The sequence below is a fragment of the Phyllostomus discolor genome, chromosome 5 (assembly GCF_004126475.2).
Source record: "Phyllostomus discolor isolate MPI-MPIP mPhyDis1 chromosome 5, mPhyDis1.pri.v3, whole genome shotgun sequence".
Taxonomy (NCBI): Eukaryota; Metazoa; Chordata; class Mammalia; order Chiroptera; family Phyllostomidae; genus Phyllostomus; species Phyllostomus discolor.
The window spans coordinates 44476548-44497213 of NC_040907.2; the positions used below are offsets into that span (position 1 = coordinate 44476548).

A 20666-nucleotide genomic window follows, 5' to 3' on the forward strand; every position below is an offset into this window, starting at 1 on the left:
TCTCAGCAGAATTCTGTGCCTGATGTTACACAATATGTGGAAGAAATTTTATATGTTCACCTACTGTATTTATTAAATGTTATATAGTATCAACTTTGAGGAATGAAAACAAACTATTTTTATCTCAAATTCACATTTAGGAAACTTTATTATATCTATGTAAATAGACATAGTGGAATAATTCTGCAATCTATAAATACTTAGATATTAAATAACTTTAATAATCATGAATATGATGATAAAGGTAGTGTTTCATACAGAATTGAAACATTCCAAGCAAACATTGGCAGGTCATTTCATGGAACCAGATGTATAGGTCACTGTAATTAAAAAATAAGTTTATGCATTGAGCAAGTGTATTTAAGACTGTACTTTTGTGGAATGCCTTATGAACAACACAAGTCTTCATCCATATGCTCTTATGGAAGAATTCAAGTAGTGAGAATACTTAGTAATTCACATAAAAGGTGCCTAATGAATCTCCTGTTTTCGGAAGCAACTAACGGTTCACGTCTGTTTCTTCTTTTTTTGTGCATGTTTTGTTTTGTTCCCACTCTTGCAGCCCAATGGGAGTAGCCAAGGCAAAGTGCACAACCCATTCCTTCCCACCCCAATGTTGCCACCGCCACCACCACCACCGATGGCCAGGCCCGTGCCTCTGCCGGTGCCAGACACGAAGCCTCCGACCACATCAACAGAAGGAGGTGCAGCCTCCCCCACCTCACCAAGTAAGTATGGCTGAGACAAGGCGCCGGTCACTGATGAAGCTCTGTGCATTTGAATACACACCCAAGCTTAGTCTCTCACTGCATAGGCTCCAGTGGTGGGCACAGGTCCCCAGTGATGGGTGTGGCATGAGTCTGCAGAGCCAAGACCAGATCAAAGTGAACACCACTCCAGGTGTGGAAATGACTGAGTGTTCTGGTGGATAAAATGGTATAACTACATTCCCAGGACTGAAATCAAGTTATGAACTATTAAGTTTTGCATATTATTTGAGTGGCTTTGAATGTTGCCCTCATTATTGTCAAACAGAATCTACTTGTATGGATTTTTATTAGCAGAAAGTTCCTCATACTTCTGTAAAGCCCTGCCTTCCAGTAACTTACAGTCCCAGAGGAATGCACTTGATGAGCATGAAGGTTAAACACCTGATTCCTCAAATAGGAAAAAAAAGTTTAGATCAAAGTAACAGTGCAAAGGTGTGCACATGGAACATTCACCATGAGCAAGAGCCTGGCAGAAGTGATCTGATGGGCTAGCAGTCACTGGCAGTTGGTTGGCTATGCTTGCAGGGGAAGGAGATGAAAGGGAGGATTGGATAGAAAAGAACACTTGGCTCCTCTTTGAATAGTCTAGGGGCGTGTGATCAGACAATATAGGATTTCAAAGCCTCTTTGGATGGTAAGGATCATTACTTGATGAATTAGAGGAAAAACCGTTCTGATATTTTAGAGATGATGAGGGGATAGAAATAGCTTGAACATACAAAGTTGGCTTTTATTAGTACCTGGAACAATGGCAAAAATAGTGATGGCTGCAGGCAGAGTTCCTGGATGACAGATGGACTGCCTAACCTTGGCATAGGGTGTGATGAGCACCTTTCCTAAAACTTCACAGAGGGATCAGAGTGTAGGTAAGGACAGGAACTGTGACAGTGATCCTAAGAATCGGAGGTCTTCAAAGGAGGTGATACTGGTTGTAGGGAATCTACTGAGGAGAAGATTAGAGTAGACCAGGAAAGAAGTGTTAAGATCAAGACCTTGAGTAGCAGTTACAGAAGTAGAATGGAGGGGAGCTTGAGGGGGGACGTTTTATAGACATAAGCTTTGGGTTCGATAGCCATTTAGATGAGAATAGTGGAGGATGATTCCAGGCCTTCCAGCTTCCTTACCTTTCACTGTTGGGGACATGATGGTATTGGGTGCAGGCAGGAAAGGCTCAAAGACCCTCTGTTGACACTGTGTTCTTTAGATTTAATTCTGGGGACAATGAATACATGTCCAGAGTCCCTCAGGGACATGTCTGAGGGTGGACTTTGGTTTATCTAGTATTTATTCAAGTTGGTAATACATGCAGAAATGAGTGGCATTGTTCATGGACTCCGGTTTTATAGCAAAAACATTGACTGTCCAGGGGCAAATTTGGGGAGGTTTACTTCTCTTGGTAAGAGGTGGTTCAGCACTTTCAACAAAGGAGAACATCCTGAGTGTCAAATAACATAGGAAGCAAGTTATTGATGAGCTTAGACCAAGCTCTGGAAGCTCAGCTTAGAAAAAAGGCTTCTGAGAAGCAGAAGCTCCTAGGTGTGTCCTGCTTGTTGTGTATCATTTTCAAACAAGTCAGAGAAATAACCACCCTCAAACTCTTATTAAAATCTAGTCCCTGGGGATACTGGTTTACAGATTGGCAGCCACATGCTTATTGTCCCCTGCACATGCCTCTGTGTACCACTTCTCTGTTCCACTTCTCCCTGTCTGTACAGGACGATGACACAACCCTTTACAACCCTTACAGCAACATTCTACCTATTCTGTGTGAATATACCCTCGCTTCCACTATCAATTCAGTGTTTCATGCATTCATTGTGTATATTCTAGTAATGGGAATGGGGCTTTTCTGAGTCACTGTGGAAGAATGAAAATACCATGTGCAGCTATTGAAGTCCAAAAAGTAGGGGCTCAAATCTCCACCTTTCAAATTGTTATGAATTGTAAGTTTTCTCACCTGTAAAATGTGGGTGGCAATACCTACCTCGCAGGATTGTGTGAAATAAGCCATGATAAAACACTACTCCAAATAAATTGGAGCATTGTATTATCTGTCAGAACTTTTACCTAATGGAGGCTCCAAGCTTGATGATGAAATAGGTCTTTAGTATATGTAGAAACTACTCAACACCTAAATCAGGTTCATGCCTTTTGGGTCCATAGTTCTAGACTCTGCTTTTTGTACTGAATCAAATAGCCAGCACGGAAGATATCTATCACCTTCTCACGCCCAGCCTCAAACATTCTTTCAGCATCATGGGCAAAACTGTGGGAAGGAGGTCTTGGCAGATCCAAAGCATATGGTTCCATGTTTATTGGGTCAGTGTTTAAAAGTTTGGGGGAAAAGGAGAATATTGAGAGGCCCAAAGTTTGATATAGACAATCTGATACTTTCTGAATCATAGGATTCTATGAATGTAGACAAAACAAAATGTTCTGCCTATTGCATAGAAAGGTTTTATCACCATAAATTTAGGCCTTTGTTTCTGGGCTCTTCCAGGCTTGCCGAATTCACAGTAACGTGTTCTTTCACAGCAACGTATACCACCTGACTAGCTTCTCCTTTGTCAGTACAGCAGTGCCAGCCTGGGAGGCCTGTCACTGACAGCATAGGAGAAGCCTCTCACATTAAAAGTCCCAAAGCCCACTGGCCCACCTTAAGAAGAGATTTAAGGTCACCCAGAAAATATCCTTGTCCACACCTTGATTTCTGAACCAATTGATAAATAAAATATAAGAAAAAATGAGGTGGAAGACCAGACTCTAACCTCTACTATTAAATAATTTAGTTTATAACTCTGTGCAAATGTGCTTCTGAATCACACAGGCAAATCTACCCAGCACTGGCAGTGCTGGACAGCCACAGGCCTTTCTGGCCTTTCTGCATAGGGTCCGCCCTCCCGGGTAGAGGTGAATGAATGCAGGTTCAGATGGCTGCGTGCCCCTTGCCAGTGCCTGTCTCCCTATGTGAGAGAGGCGAGGAGGCAGGTGGATGAGTCCAGTTTCTCTCTCCAATCTCCACAATAGTAAGGGAGTGGAGAGTGGCCACAGTCTAAGGAAGGGAACAAATGACAGGCGTGAAGTAGCCTCTACCTCTTCCCTTAACATTCATCTTTGATGCCTACCTTCCTTCATTTATTCAGCCTTCATATATTGAACACATGTCATCTGCCAAGGACTATGGTAGCTGTTTGGGATACAGAGAAGATAATCCCACTCTAAAGAAATGTGGGATTTATGGAGGGAGGCAGCTGGTAAGTGGGTAGTTCACTCGATGATGCTGGGACAGTGGTGCACATGGGTGCTGCTACAGGAGGACCTGGGAGGGAGTTGGGTCCAGGTGCAGGGCCTCAAGTAAAGATTTTCTTGTGGAAGGGCAACTACTAAGCCACTTAGTAAAGATAATATTTGGGTGTTTTAAATCTGAGAGGGAACACAGAGCTTTTCTTCAGAAACCAGCTTGTGGATTGGGGATGTATCTAAAATTGGATTACCACTGAGTAAAAATTTAGGGCAAGAATATAGTTTCATAAATTATGTGCTTTCTTAGAAATTAAAACCACAGGATAGTTGGATCCTGCTTATCAGTTTATTAGAGCAAGAAGAAACAGTATGACAAAGTATTAAGTACAGATGTTTAACATCCCAACAGTGTGTCCAAAATTGATTTTCAAAAACAAAAAAAAAGAGTGTAAAAGTAGAAGTGGGAATGCATGCCCAGGGTTTCCTGTATTACTAGCTGTCCTGGGCCTTGACGCCCTTATCAGTTAATGGGAATAACACCCACTCTCCTAGGCAGATTGTCAGGATGAGCTGGGGTGACAGATGTGCTGTGTGGTAGACAGTTAAAAGTCCAAGGCATTATTTTAATATCCTCTCATAATGAAATACAAATGGATGCCAGCCTAAAGCAGAGTATGTATTTTTAAACTAATCAGTTGCCTCTGGCACCAATACTCAACCTTGCAGCCGTGGCCAGAAAGACAGGGTAAGATAGATATGGGGAAAAATTTGCCTATGAGATAAATACATTTTAATGGGAAAAAATCCTTACCCATGCCATAACAAACGAGAGGAGTAATGGTGGAGATAACAGTTTTGCTCTCTCTCAAGGAAAGCTTTTGCACTGTTGATTTGTTTAAAGAAAATACTATGCCAGACCTCTTTAGAACACCATGGCAAATGGAAGGGATAACCTGTAAGAGTAATTCCCAATGATGTGTTCTGTTCCCGCTGACTGACTGCCTTTGTGGTTTTGATACCCAGTGAGAGGACAACACTTCTTTCATTCGTTCAGTAAATAGTCATTGACCACCAACTGCATGCCAAGCAGTGTTTTAGGTGCTAGATTCAGCAGGAAATGAAAGAGATAAAAAAAAAAACCCTGATCATATGCAGCTTTTATTTTAGAGAGGGAGGACGATGAACAAAATAGAAGTAACAAAGGTAGGAATGATGTGAAAATGAAGCAGAGCAGCAGGAGTAGGGAGGGTGGGATCCATCTATAAACAGGGTGGTGGGAGAAAGCCCATCTGAGTAGGGAAATCTGAACAGAGACCTCACAGAAATGAGAGTGTGAGCCAGGAGACTGTAGTGGGGAGAGCTTTCCAGCCAGTAGGAACAGCCCAGAGGCCAGAATGGTGAGAACAAAGTAAGAGGAGGAGAGTGAGTGAGCAAAAAGTGAGTCAGTGAGCAAAAAAGTGACAGGAGGAGAGGTTAGAGAGCTAAAGTGGGTGAGTTTGGGAGCTCAGAGGACAAATAATGTAGGTTCTTATAGGCCTTTGGCATTTGCTGAGTGAAATGGGGAGCAGAGCAGAGGAGTGAGACTGCCTAGGTTTTAACAGAAACGCTTTGAAGGTTTTGTTGAAAATATATCACTGTGGGCAAGAGTTAAAACAGGGAAACCAGTTAAGAGGCTGTCTGTCTTTTATTAGTAAATATAATGGGTGCCTTCTACATGTCAGCCACTATTCTAGGCACAAGGGATGCAAAAGTGAACAGAACAGTCCCCTTCCCTTGTGGAGCTTACATTTTTGAGGGAGGGGACAACCAATCATTATAAGTAAATGGATAAATTAAGGACCAGTAAGTACAATGGAGAAAACTAACTCAGGGGAGGAGATGGTACACTATTGCTATAATCTAGGCCAGAGTTGCTGGTGACCTGCACTGGTGCAGGGGCTATAGGATTGGTGAGAGATATTTCATATTTCAAAGGTGAACCTGATAGGATTTACTGGAACATTAGATGTGAGTTGGTGGGGTGGGGAAACCCTAAAGAAATCAGCAATGACCCCTAGGTTTTTGACCTGAGCAACTAGAAGGATAGAATTGCCATGAACTGAGATGGGAAAACTGAAGGAAGAGCAGGTCTGGATGACGGATGGGGACCAGAAGTTTGGTTTGACCATGTCTGAGATGCCTATTAGGTATCCTACTGGTGAAATTAATTATATTAGCATCCTGCGGGCTGCAATTCTTTGCAGTTTGCTGAGTTTTTCCACATGCATCATCTCATTAATTGGGAAGGGATGCCTTTTCAAACATGTAATACAATGAATGGATATACCTAAGAGTGCTTGGGGACAACAGCTCAAAAATAGGATAAATCTCTCATTATGTCTGGGGCTCGTTGTGGTATGATCATTCAAAATGCACTGTTCTTTTTCTTAATCATTTTGTAAGATCCAATTTTTATATAATAGATTTACCACAACATAACACTATAAAACTGGACTTTTCCAGAAAAGAAATTAAAGATTGGCATCATAGCCTAGAATTATAGTAGAAAGAAAAAACACTTTTGAATTATGAAGGAAGATAAAGCATGTATATTGTCCTTTTTAAAATTAACTAGGAACACAAAAACTCAATTTAAAAATGTGTAGAAGACTTGTAAACACTTTTTGTCCATGACTTCTTAGCCATGAACTTTTGATTTTTTAAAACTAGAATTTTATTAAAATAGGAGCATGGAATGACAAGTTTCCTTGTTTATTTATTTTTTATATCTCCATTGAATGAATATGAACCTATTAACCAAGAATATAACAATAATCTATGATGGGGGTGGAAATTTTCTAGTGTAACAATTGACATATATTCAGTGCTTTTTGATTGCAAAACTATTTTACACATATACATTCTCTCATTTCAGCTTCCTAAGATTCCTATGAGGCCAGGATTTTATAGACAAGGAAATTGAGATTTGAAAGTGGAGGTTACTTTCCCAAGATTGTACTTCCTTGTAGCTTGGTAGGGACTCAAACACAGACCTTTCCGTGGTGTTTCTACTACTTCATGCTGTACCTGAACTAATTACAAAGCAATGTGACACGGTTTCTGATTACCTGGGAGCCACAACTGCCTGCTGATGTCTGAAATTAATAACAGCAGCAAAGTAGTGAGCTTTTACTAATATGTCAGGCACTTTAAAAAATGTTTTTATATGTCTTATCCTGTTTGAATCCTCACAGTAATCTTATGAAATAAATATTTGAAAAAGTAATAGCTTAATTAAGAAAGATGGGGCAGAGAAAGATAACTTTCTCAAGATCACTCAGCTATGTGTAGCAATACCATGATTCAAAGCCAGCCACCTTGACCCTGTAGTTCATACACTTACTTGGCCACAGCACCCTATAAGTATCTTTACTTTAGTCCAAAGCTTCCATGTGTTAGCAGTGAGAACCCTATCAAAGAACTATACAGGAAGATGTTAGTGGTCATTTATACTTTAGTATGAATTGGTTTCTGTTGCTGAGAGTAACTCTGCTTATCAAAGAAAGGAAGAGAGCAAAAACTTTGGAAGGAGATAAAACAACAGCAAAAAGGTGAAAAATAGGAGATGTTGATAGAGGCAGGTTTCCTTTATTCTTTAGGACTGTCCAGAGCTTGGACTGCTAGACCATAAATTGGTTCAGCCTCTTCAGAGGGCAGTTTAGTTTTCCATTCATATGTGTGTAGTGTGTGTGTGTGTGTGTGTGTGTGTGTGTGTGTGTTTTCCATTATCTATAAATGTAAACTATGCATATAGTTGGGATGTAAGCAAAGACATACCTCAAGTAATCATTACAACATTTATTATAATAAAAGACTGGTAATACCAAAATATCCACCAATATGATATACACTGGGAATCTTTTAGAACTAAAGAGATAGGTCTATATGAATTCATGGAATAATCTTTGAGCTATATGAAGTCAGCAAAGGAGAGTGCTAAGAAGTGTGTATAGCATACTACCATAGAATGGAGGATAAAAGTATACACATTTCATTGTTTGGTGAAGGACAGAAACTGGTTTGTTGGGGAATAGCTCATTAGTACCTTAGTCAATGACAATGAAAGATATTATTGACTTTTTATATAAAATATAATGATTTCTTTAATTTTAAGGTATGTGTCTAATCCCTGTAGTGCCCAAAACACACATATGTGGCAGGGGATGAAAGCTGTTCATAAAATCCTTGGCAGTTTTTATACGTCTAGATTTTACTCTGCTAACCTGAACTTGGAGTATGGCAGCGAGAATGTATGTGCTTTCCAGTACAGCATGGTAAAAGTCTTCACCCCTCACCGATAGCAGAGCATTCAGTACAAAGGCAGCATCTTCACTCTCGGTAGCCACTATTTGGTCACACGTTCTGCTTTAGGAACCCACTGAGTACAAATGCACTATCTTAAGTCACAACTTTTCATAAATACTTTTTTCAGAGTATTTCCACTTTGCATATAGTCCAAATTTTTAATGTTTAAATTTGCACAGGAAAAGGAAAAAATAATTATTGAAAACCAAGCACTTTGATAGGTATTTTGGTATGTGTTATCTGAGTTGCATTTGTTTATTATAAATCTGCAAAATTGGCATTGTCAGCCCTTGTTTAAAAAAGAGGAAACGGAGACTAAACCAGGACTCAAACCCAGGTCTGCTGGACTCCAGAGCCCGCTGGCTTCAAGAGGTATTGCACACCTTTCCTCCGAAAATCCAAAGGCTCCACAAAACAGGAAGAACAAGAGAAAAGAGTGTAAGAGATGAACATTGTGAAGGAGTGAGAAAGGAGAACAGGCAATGGAGGATGTACTCATTGGGGTATCTCAACCCATTCAAGTCTTGTTTTTGTCTCAATATTTGACTTTTTCAGATGACAGCTGAGTTTTGATATGTTCTTTATAAAGGTAATGTACAGCAGTGTTGAGAACTTAAAATATATAGAAAAGTATGAAAAGGAAAATTTTATCCTCCTATAACCCACAACTAATGACATTTTGGTCCTAATTTCCCCCAGTTTTTTTAGTGCATGTGTGTGTCTGTGTGTGTATCCATGTGAGTGTGTGTATCCATGTGAGTGTGTGTCTGTGTGTGTGTTTCTGTGTGTCAGTGTGTCTCTCTGTCTCTCTGTGTGTGTCTGTATGTGTCCGTGTGTGTGTGTATACACACACGTAAGATTATGGCAGCCCACTGAGTACAATATTGTATGCTGCTTTCTTAATTGCTAATTTATACGTTTCTTTATTTCATAAAAAAGTTAGGAAATGTGATTTTAAATCATTTTCACTGTTGTCCCAACCTATGGGATGTCTTCTTGCAGAGAGGCCGAGACAGGTTAGCTGGGTTGCCAAGATCACCTTTCTTGTAAGAGACTGAACAGACTCAATCCAGGATTTTCTGATTCTAGAATTTATTTTCCACTGACTATATTGCACTGTTGCAAAAATGAAAGTATTATTTGGGATTTTCAGGTTCCACTTGTGTTTATTTTACTTACCATTAAAAATTACTGGAAGGTATTTTAAAATCAGTCTTCAGAGATAATCATTTTTATGCATATTTTAAACATGATTAATCATGATAGATGTATCTGTGTACATATATGTACATATGCATACATATATACAGTTTTGTGAGCTGATTTTTTATTCATTTTATTTCATTTTCTAAACATGTGGTGCTATCATTATTTTAAAACACTTCTAAAGGCTTCAAAATATTTCAACATATGAGTGAAGCATTAACTTAAAACTTGGGTTCAATTGGTTGCTCTTGTAAGTAATGCTGTAATGAACATCCTGGAGCATAAATTTTATCTGTACTTTTAAGTATTTGTGGAGGATGAATTCCTAGAAATAGGTTTCCAGGGTTACATTGCCTTTCCAAGGGCTACAGAAGCCTTTCAAAGGGAGCAATCCAATATATTGATCTACATTTCTTTTTTTAGTAAACCCCAGCTCCATCCAGGGGTTATTTTCTGTAGCTATTTAATATAACATTCACCCGTTCCTCCAATGTACGTTGTTGCTTCTGATCAATAACTATGTTCTGTCAATTGAACAGCACACAGCACACGCAGAAAAATAAATGACAGATACAGAATTTGGGTTAGCCATCAGAAGTAAATGTAAATGAACTGAAAACAAGGCTGTATTCTTCCCTTTAAAAATAGTATGAAAAGAATATTATAGGCCGTTTAAACAGACCATGTGCAGGAAATACTCATTGTACAGTGCCCCTTTATGACACAGATTTTGGTGACATAAGGTCAAAGTGCCACGAATTTACAAGTTGCTCAGATCCCTTGCTCTCTGTCTGCACACATGAATTGTCTTATACCTTCTTTTCTATGTGTTTTACCCCAAATCATGGTGTTGCTTAAATACTTACCTCCCTAGGAGGGTCCTTAATATAAATAGAAATACGAGCAGAGTAAGGCCATCTGGCTAAATTGATTCCTTTCCTGATTTTTGTGAACTATTGGCACATTAGGCATGTCATGTAAATTGTTACCATACATGTTAAGTAATGTTAATACATTAAAGTGAGAATTCACCAGCCTTCCAGGAAGAAAGCTGGTGGGCCTGTTGCTCTGTGGTAATTAAGCGGTAAGTAGGCTTTCGTTTCATGCCCGGGACTGCCTTGTTGTTGTTGTTGTCATGGTCAGTAACTTGTTTGTAGAGACAAAAGATTTGCAGAGATAATAGAATGAGGTAACTGACTGCACAGATGTAGTCAAAAATGAGACTTCTGTGTGGTTATCTTCTAGATTTCAAACATCTGAATGTAAACTACAACCTCTATTCAATTATGTGGGAATTTCTAAATCCCTGAGTACTGGATCGTGTATAAGCAAAGGATGGTCTTCCTTGGCTGTATCGTGATACTAATAATGTTAACTCGGGCCCCATAAACTTGTCAATACTAATAGATTTCTCAGAAGGAAAAAACGCTCCAATATCCTCCAGCGTTTCTTCTGTGACCTTGAAAGTAGTGTTGTTCAAGCTCCTAATGAGCTCAGTTGTAGAGGGTTTCATTTAAAAATTAGCCAATCTATTTTCTAATAGTTTCTGCGTCTTTTTTTTTTGAAATGAAAGTTTTCTCACAGGGATTTTTGGTTTTTAAATAATACGAGAATGACAGCTAAGGGGAGGGGTAGGAGGAATTGAGCAAAAAGGAAAAAGGACTCATGGACATGGACAGTGGTGTGGTGATTGTGGGGGGAACAGAGAAAAGGGGTAAAAGGGGACTAAGTGGGAACGGGGGAAGATACAATTAAAAAATGATATTATACCAGGAAAAAAAAATTAAAGTAAAATAACATGTGATAGTGCTGTTAAGAAAAACTCTAGAAACTATTTCCATTAGGTATTTAGTCCTCCCACTGTTTGAATTTGCAACTGAATGCTTTCTCAGGCACTTCTTCACTGTCAGGTTGGCCCTGGTAAACAATAAAATTGCAGTTTGGATCTAGGGGATCTATCTGCTCAAGTATGCATTCCTAAACTTGTCTTGATGACTTCTGTCCAATAACTAGCACATCCCTGGGCAGGTATTAGAATCACACTAAGTCTATTGGAGTGCAATTTAACTTTTGACTAGTTATTTTAGAGGGAAATTCCCCAAATATATGTCTGAATTACTGAAAACAAAGGAACACGTGAGTGCATAGTGAGATTTGAGATAGGAAAGAAAAGAGTTTAGGGCATTAGGATGTCTAGTTGTCTTAAGGGTCTTTAGAATGAAAATTTGGTGTCTTTGGTTATTTTAGAAATATTTATTCCTCTTAAGCGAAAAATAAATTCAATAGACGTTTCTACCCTCCATTTTCAAACATTCATGTCTCTGATCCTTAAAAGTTTATCTTCCCTCACAGTATGGGAAAATATAACTTGCAACATCTAGTCTTACTTCCTCACCCTCTACAACTGATGCCTCTGCTTCCTCCCTCTGCTCCTTTGCTCTTGCTGCTTCCTGTGTGGCCCTAACCCGCCTGAACCCATCTACCAACATGTCTTTTCCAGCCTCCCTCTAAAGCCATCTCCGTCTTCTCCATAAAGCCTTTCCTGTTCTCCCACCAGGATTACCTTTTCTGTCCTTTAACAACCCCACAGGGTTTTATTTATATTACTTTCAGGCACTCATGTTTTCATTCTATGTACTCATCTCTCCCTGTTAGACTCTAACATTTGGGGGAAAGCACTGTGTCTCACTCACCTTTGTATCTGCCTAGTGATCCCTAGAGGAGGGAGAGAGGGAGAAAGACAAGGGGGACGGGAGGGAAGAGAGAGAACAGCGAGAGAGAATATGAATGTGTTAAAACAGCTCTCTTTGGTGCACTCCAGAGGTTAGACTTGGAGTTTAAGGGAATGGAGAAGGGCATGTCCACTCCTTTCATATAGGTGGAGTCTCTGATGAAACAGAACGCAAATCTCTCCTAAAACTTCATGTCAGTTTGTAGGCCAGACTGTAGGGTTTAGGGGACTTCATTGCTTATGTGTCTGGAAGCAAATTCAGAGCCTCAAAGTTCACCAGGTCTCTTAAGTTTTCTTTTCTATCAGGGTGCCTCACCATCATTTGCCCCCAGCTTCTGTGGGGAAGCTGGCGATCGCTCCACTCAGGCCCCTCAGGCCGATGTGCACGGCCCCACCACCTCCACACAGGGCAGGGAGGTGGGTGGTGGTGGGGGTACTGTATCCACAGGACAGCTCTCCTTTCACACTCATGCTCTACACAAATGTATGCCAGTTTTTGCCTTTTTTTACCTTTCAGTGATTACATGTATTTCAGTGGTTGCTCAATGTGAACCAGACCTTGAATCTGTCTGCCTACTTTGTCAGACTTTAGTGACTTTATTGATATGGCTTTTATCTTAAATGAACATCAGCTGACATTGGTACAAATATTTTAACATCTTAGTATCTTTTTCTTTAGTCATTTGTTTTCCAAAAACAGAAAAACTCCAAGCATATTTATTCAAAACAATTCTACCACCTCCTTAACACAGGTCAGTTATGATGGTTGGTTGAGTGAGGGCTTGTACAGACTCACAACTGAGTCATCTGGAAATACCATGATTCCGTTATCCAGACACATCCCTTATGTCTTCTTATCCAGAAAAACAAAAACAAAAAACAAAGCTAACAAAACCCAGCAAAAGATGACATTCTGTTTGGCTCACAGGCAGTCAGTCATATCCACTTCTGAGGACACAGAGGCTAAGGTCTCCCAGGGACACCTGCATGGATGTTAGGAGCAGCGCTAATGGGTGATCTTGACAGCCCCCCCCCCCCCACCCGCCAAGAAACAGATTCCAGGACTCTCACAGGCCCTGTAATACTACTGCTTATAAAGAAAGAACTGTTCTTGAACCATTCCCCCAACTGATCACACTGACCAGGACTTGTACTGCCTATGTCAGCAATTTTCAACCTTCTTCATCTCATAGCATAATAAGCTGATTAATAAAATTCAGTAGCACACCAAGGAAGCATACCTTTTATGCCAGTCAGACAAAAAATAGGTATGATCTTTATTCATTCACACTGGACTGCTATTATTGTGTTGACTGTTTTCATTTATTTATTTGACAGTCTAAGGGAGAAAAGGGGTCAGTGCTCCCGACTAAATAGTCAGGTATTGCATGTTTTAAAAATTCTTGTGGCACAGCGGTTGAAAATCACTGGCCTAAGTGAAGGATTATGCAGTAGAATTAGCAATGCATATGATAAGTGGGCAACAGAGAAGAATGGAGTTTTCTGTACATGGATCAAATTCTGGTCTGGGATTTTGATATTAGCATTGTAGTTAAGGCCAAACTAAAACTCTTAGATAAGGTGAAGAACTACATTAGATAGAGGAAAAATATGATCACATTAGTGCATATAAAAGCTGGTGGAAGTCTGTTATAGGAATGTTCTTCATAATGTTAAGAAAATGGTCCATGGTGCTATTGCTCATGTAGGTAAAACAGCTGCTAAAGAAAAAAAAAAAAAAAACCTCTTCATTTCACTTCATTTCAGAGCAGCCAAATAATCAATAATTTGATTTCTGATAGTCATATTTGCCATGAGGACTTTTATAATGAGATGATATAAGCAAATTGATTTCCCTGTTGACTTTATCAGAAAATTATCAAATGCCCATGAATTTTTCCTCCAGATCCTGAAAAATGCCTACAGTTACTTTCCCAGAAAATTATTTTCTGAATCTCATGATTTCCTGAAGCTCTTCTTCCAGCACTTGGTTATTGCTGTTGTAAATAAGGCAAGAATTATAATTAAGAAAGATATGAATGTGATATAAGAGCATAAGCACAGTTGTATATAATTAATTACCACACTGCCCCCTTGACTTGATTTTATATTCACCCTGAAAGCTCTTAACTATGCATGTGTAATTGATTTACTATGGTATAAGTGGTTGTTTTAATAAAAAGTTTTATTTGAGGTTTTTGTTCAACAATATCACTCACTTCTTCTGCTGTTTCTTTGGAAAACCCAAATCCAACTTTTGTCACATCATTTCTGGAACCACATCCCATCATAGGTGAACACTCTGCCTCTAGCAGGTACAATAATGGAAGCTGACTCAGAATTCCTTTCTTCCTTCCCTTGTTTTTCCTGTGTCCTTGATTTTCCTCAGAACCTAGCTTTCTATAGAATAAATTTATCTGGGCACCACTTGTTCCATTTGATAACTTGGATACTCAGTGATTCAGAGGTTTTTATAGTTGTAATATCCTTTTTAAAAATGAAATTGCATTACCAGCTCTCTCACCATTGCTCTCTTTTTAAAAGAACTATAATAAACTTTGGAGCTGTTTTAGTAACCTATGAGAATATTAAAGACCTGACATGTTTTGAAACCAAGATTGCAAGGTCAGTCTCATGCTTGAAGAAGGGAAAATATACAATTGTTAGCCTCATAGTAATTTTGAGTGGCTAAATTATTTGAAGGCCTGTAAACACAATTCTACTAGGGCCATCAAACCAAGCGCTCCTGTTTCAGCATCTGTCATTAACCACTTAGTGTTAGTACCTTAGCATCTCTTCATGCCTTTTTGCCCCTTCTCAACCTACCTACCTGTTTACCTGTGAAACAGGGGGGAACACTTTTTTCCCCCAACTACTAGCAGGTTTTATAGATCATTTCATCTACTAACTTCCTCCTTATCTCTCTCCCACATCCTCTTTGTGCCCTAGAAGCAGGTAAATTCACTACCAGGTAATTATAATCCATTATTTTTAACATAAAACTTTCCGTTAAGACTTATTAAAGTGTATCAAGCATATCAAAGCAATAGACTAAATGAAGCAATTAATAAAGAGTATTTTTGAGCTTTGAAAAAATTAAATTTCCCTCATACCACTGAGTGAGAGGTGCTTACAGAATTGCTATATGCAGTATTCCTAAATTAGTTCAAGTTCATATGACATAGGATGGGCCAGGGAAGAAATTAGTAGGTTCACATTGCTAGATAGTACAACACCTCATATATTTTAGATCACTTGACATAAAACTATTTCTGAAACAAACTACTTCTAAAACAAATACTACAGCGTAAGTTTTCTGATTAATAAATATCAGAGGACCCTGGTGTTCACCCCCTATGCAGTGCTGGTTTGACACAGCTACACCACATGACTGTCATAGATCTGAGTGGTGACTTAGTGCTTCCCAAAGATGACCAACAGGACTTGAACCAAATTGGTGGGAACTTTATCTCTAGACATGTTTAACAAGGGAAACAAGAAGTCTGAGCAGTTTTCAGTAAAACAGAAAATGAAAATAAGAGCAGATGATATCAATAAAGAAAAACAAATCTGGGAAAGGAATTTGGTGGAATTCCCTCAATTATCTGTGTTTTCAAAATTACAAATCCTTTTCATCTTTTAGATGATGCATGTCTAGAGTTAGTCCGGAAAACTTAGGTGTTTTATGAGTATTGTTAAGAAATTTGAAATTAAGCAATAGTCTACCTAAAAATTCTAGTACCAAGAAAGAGTGTGAATAAATCCTTGGAGTTTGTGGTAAAAAAGGAAATTGTAGGAACCAAAAAACTGTATATTTGGATTAATGAGCCAGTGAAACATGAAAGCCACATGAAAGCCAATTTTTCCAGACAAAAGTAGAGTGGAGTTCATAAATATAAATATAAATACCAACAACAGAATTTTTAGGTGCCATGAAAATGATGGTACACTGAAGTGTGGTATCTGAGGTTCCAGTGTGACATCTTAAAGTCTGTGTGGGCAGGAAGGGTTCTAGGATGGGAAAACTGTGAATGTTAATATTTTAAGCACATGGTGGACATCATAAAGTTTTTAGACTCTCTCCCGGATGTGTAAAGACAGCTTGTTCTAAGTGGCTTTTCACCTCCTTTCTGGAGAACCCATTAATTCCTTCTGTAAAGACTCCTCTTCAATATTTAGCTACTGAAGCACATGAATGTGTCATGATTTTTTGGAGTATAATAGTGTGAAAAGCAAGGTTGCAAAATAAACTGCTTTCCTCCTCTTTCTACCTAATTTCTTTCTCCCTGTGCTCTACAAACTAGGATATCTCTTTCTGACCTCAGAGCTGGTGTTAACTCAGAAAGTGTACTTTGCAAATGTCCTGCATGTTCTACTTTGTATGATACAAGGAGAAAAGAACTCATCTGAACACCAATTTGATATCGTTTTTTTCCAACAGTCTTCAGAAACCAGCACCTCTTCCCTTTTAGAATGTCTAAAATGCCCTCGAAAGCCAGATCCCTTTGCTAGCTACAGTGTTTGCACATTTCCTTGTTAATCAGCTGCGTAGGCTCGGAGACTGTGTGTTTTGGTGTTGTTTGTGTGTGCAATCTCGTGCTGCTTCCTGAACGCATGTGTCCCTTCCCTTCACAGCCTACTCGACACCCAGCACCTCCCCCGCAAACCGATTCGTCAGTGTTGGACCACGGGATCCAAGCTTTGTAAATATCCCTCAACAGACACAGGTGGGCCGCTCTCATCTTTTCTGTATGTGGTGCAGCTTGTTTTATTCATTAGGTGCATTATAACTTGTCTTTCGGCACAACAGGCTGCATTTCTCAGCCCGTTTGGTCCCCTTTCCTCCTGACCCCACAGGTCCTGGTCTTTCAGCACATTTCCATGTGTTCTCAGGAATCATGGAAAACATTGCCTGCAATTTTTGCTTCTTGTATTGAGGGAGTAGAAGAGGAGGGCTTTGGGGCCAGAACCACTTTTGCTATGGCAAGAAAGATTTCCCAGTGCTAGATAGTATGTCTCCTCTTCTAGGAATCTGGGTCTCTCTGCCTGCAAGGAGATAGAAGTAGGCATCTATGAAAAACTGGACTAGAACTCTGGCTGCCAGCAACATCAGAGTGCATACTGGGAATGGGGGGACCAGCCACTCTTATGTATTCATTATAAGGACCCCAGGAACCTGGCAAACTTTCTGAAACAAAGGGTTTATGAGCCCTATTAAGTTGCTGGTGTTGGTGCAGAAATAACTGGAAATGTTTGCTACTGGCTACACTGGTACTGGGGAGGAAGGTGGAGTGCGGTGGAAGGGGAGAACAAGTGAGCATAATGTCATATTTTGAGGTAGGTGACTACGAAAAGAGTATGCTAGGACATCTGGAGCTTGTTTTTCAATAGATGTGTTTTGTGCTAGTATAGGTCAAGGAGAAGAAATCTCTTAATGTTTTGAAATGGCTGTCATACATTGAGAAACAATGAAAGACTTTTGTAGTAAAAGGTAGTGGATGTAGGTATATTTAAAGGTTTGTGAAATAGAATTAGATTCAAGGTTTGAAAGAAACTCCTCTCTGATTTCCTAATTAGTATGTGACCATATATTATCATAATTGACACAAAGAAAATATTTTCTCTGTGAGGTTCTCAGCATGGTGGTTGAAAACAATTTCTCCAAGATATTTTATATATATATATATATATGCACAAATACATATATATGCATGCCTGGGTATGTAATCTCCAGATGCCAGATTTATAACTACTCATCTTTGTTTGCAAGACTTTGACCAGGTGCTTGCTAGTGGACTAGATTTGCCTTCCTGGGTTCATTTGCTCTCTCTGTAAAGGGTTTTAGTTTATTGCTGTGTCGACAGCACGGGTTAAACTGCATTGCATCTGAAGCCTTCCTCACACTGAAGCAGGGTCACAGAAAGTACAGCCTCAGAGGAGGCAGCTGGGAGGAGAGGGGGAACAAAAGGGGAGGGCGGTTAACTCTTGAATTCCCCACTTCTGCTGTTTCTACCGAAACAGGCCCAGTCTGTGGAGTCTGGAATTAACATCTCCTATTCAGTCCCTCCCATAAAGTTGTTCAAGTTTATTGCTTCCTTTCCCATACCTTCAGATACTTTACTGGTGAATTTGAATAATTACCTCAAATGCATTAAAATAGAAGAACATTTCATTTTGTACTTCGAGCTCACGTGTTCAAGTTTAATGGGTGGGGAGAACTGGGGACGGTGGCTTTAATAGTGGTGATTTCTTTTCTCAAAGACCCAGTAGTGCTCAGACTACATCATCAAAAACCTCAAAAATACAGTTTGGAAATGTCCTGTTTGTATTTTACATAGTATCTTTGATATAAGCTGTGATTCACTGCACTGAAGGTGTGCCCTGTGTTCCATTTAATATGTTCATCTATAACCAAAATACATTCTGTCCCAATATGGCTTTGTTTCACAAATGCCTTATTTAACCCATGAACTGGAACTCCATGATGTTGACCACAAAAATTCAATTCTTAAAAATCCAGATTTTTCACGCATCTGGGTGAATGATGTCATGGAGACCCAGTATTGGCATCTGGAACAGAATTTTTTGGTTTCCATTAAATATTTGGCATCATAGGGACAGCAGCTTAAGTGGTTTTTATCACAGTGACACCTGCCATGTTTGGCTTGAAGAAAGCCATCCCCAATTGTCCTGTGAGAAACTGCTGATGGAATTGCCATTTTAAAAAATTATACATATATATGGTAAAATTAGGTAAAAATTATGTGTTCTAAATATTTTAATTTTATGGTATATATATTGACTCTTTTTTTTAAAAAAAAGAAACCACTTTCTAGAACCATTTAAAGTGTTAGACATATATAACTATACATAAAAATAATAACATACTTTTTAAAAAGCTCCTTTTTGAGAAAACAGTTAAGAAAATGAATTTTTACAGGAATTTTTTAAGATGTAATTTGAACATAGTCCACAGATTAATAATTTGATAGGTAAGTTTATATATTTTTTTCTATATTGACAATTTTGTTAATAAGGCGTGAAATTTGTATTAACTGGATTACAAGAAAAGTTTTCTAAGTAAACAAAATTTCACTTTTTATCTTTCGAGAAGTAAAAACTGGAGTCACCCAGGCAGATACTTGAGCTTTATAAATGCAGAAGAGGCATCCTGCAAATAAATCTACAAACAAATATAAAATAAAATGGCCTCCCTTTCTCCCAAAGACCAGTTCCCAGTGGAAATCTTTTCAAAATTTGAAGGTTCAACCAATAGAAGGCCCATTAGATATGGTCTCTGCTTTTTCTAGCAGATAGAATGTGAACTAATGCATAGATGTTTTAATTAGGTAGCTATCAGCTTATAATGAGACCCTTCTTTTAAAAAAAAGAACTCTGATTATTAGGACTTTCTAGTGTTCATTTTTTATGTGCTAAGTATGTTAGGTAAGTTATCTAACTAACCTTTACAGCCACCCAACAGGATAGATATAATTATCTCCACTTTACAAAGGTGGAAACTGAGCCCTAAAGATACCATTGATTTTCCCAAGGCCGTAACAGTGGTGAGAGTGGAGCAAGAACTTGTAGCTAGCTCTGTCTAACTCCAGGGCCTCACGCTCTCTAACCATTGCACTGCACTGCCTCATGAGCTGGTGAGCACCTTGCCCTGCAGATATTCAGAGACTGGTGCTCAGCTCTCAGGGATACTACTTGCATATTCCCTGATCTTAAATCTGATATTGTATTAAAATCTAATCTTTAGTAGATACCCAAAATAATTGAAAGCAAGATCTCAAAGAGATATTTGGGCACCATGTTCTTAGCAGCATTGTTCACAATAGTCAAAAGGTGGAAGCAACCCAAGTGCCCACTGACAGATAAATGGGTAAAATGTAGTATATACATGTTATTGTGTATCTATCATTTTAATATTGTATCATGCATATTATTCACCCTTTTAAAGGAAGGAAATTCTGCAATAAGCTACAACATGGATGAACCTTGAAGATGTTATGTTAAATGAAATAAACCAGTCACAAAAGGACAAATACTATGTGATTCCACTTATGTGAGGTACTTAGAGTCATCATGTTCATAGAGACAGAGAGTAAAACAGTGATTTCCAGGGCTGTGGGGAGGGCCACATTGGGGGTTACTGTTCAGTGGTGCAGAGTTTCAGTTTTGCAAGATGACAGAATCCTGGAGATGGATGACGGTGACGATTGCGCGACATAGTGAGTGTACTGAATACCACTGAGCTAGACACTTAAAAATGGTTAAGATGATAAATTTTTAAAATGTAATCATTAAATAAACTCCAATAGCACTTTACCTCTTAAGAGTCTACAGTTCTGTAAAACAGCCTAGAA

At 38.9% G+C, this 20666-nt stretch overlaps 1 protein-coding gene across 7 annotated transcripts in view; it reads left to right on the forward strand.

The window, feature by feature from the left end:
* NFIA (nuclear factor I A) overlaps positions 1-20666 on the forward strand; it is a 375972-nt gene that overhangs the window by 322006 nt on the left and 33300 nt on the right. For all 7 annotated transcript variants that reach the window (XR_004903533.1, XR_004903532.1, XR_004903537.1 and 4 more), the window contains 2 exons: positions 563-728; positions 16930-17021. Coding sequence is in view for 1 of the 7 variants with exons in the window: in XM_036027543.1 (XP_035883436.1) it covers positions 563-728; positions 16930-17021 (258 nt within the window). In the remaining 6 variants the exon portion in view is untranslated. The remainder of the gene's footprint in view (positions 1-562; positions 729-16929; positions 17022-20666) is intronic.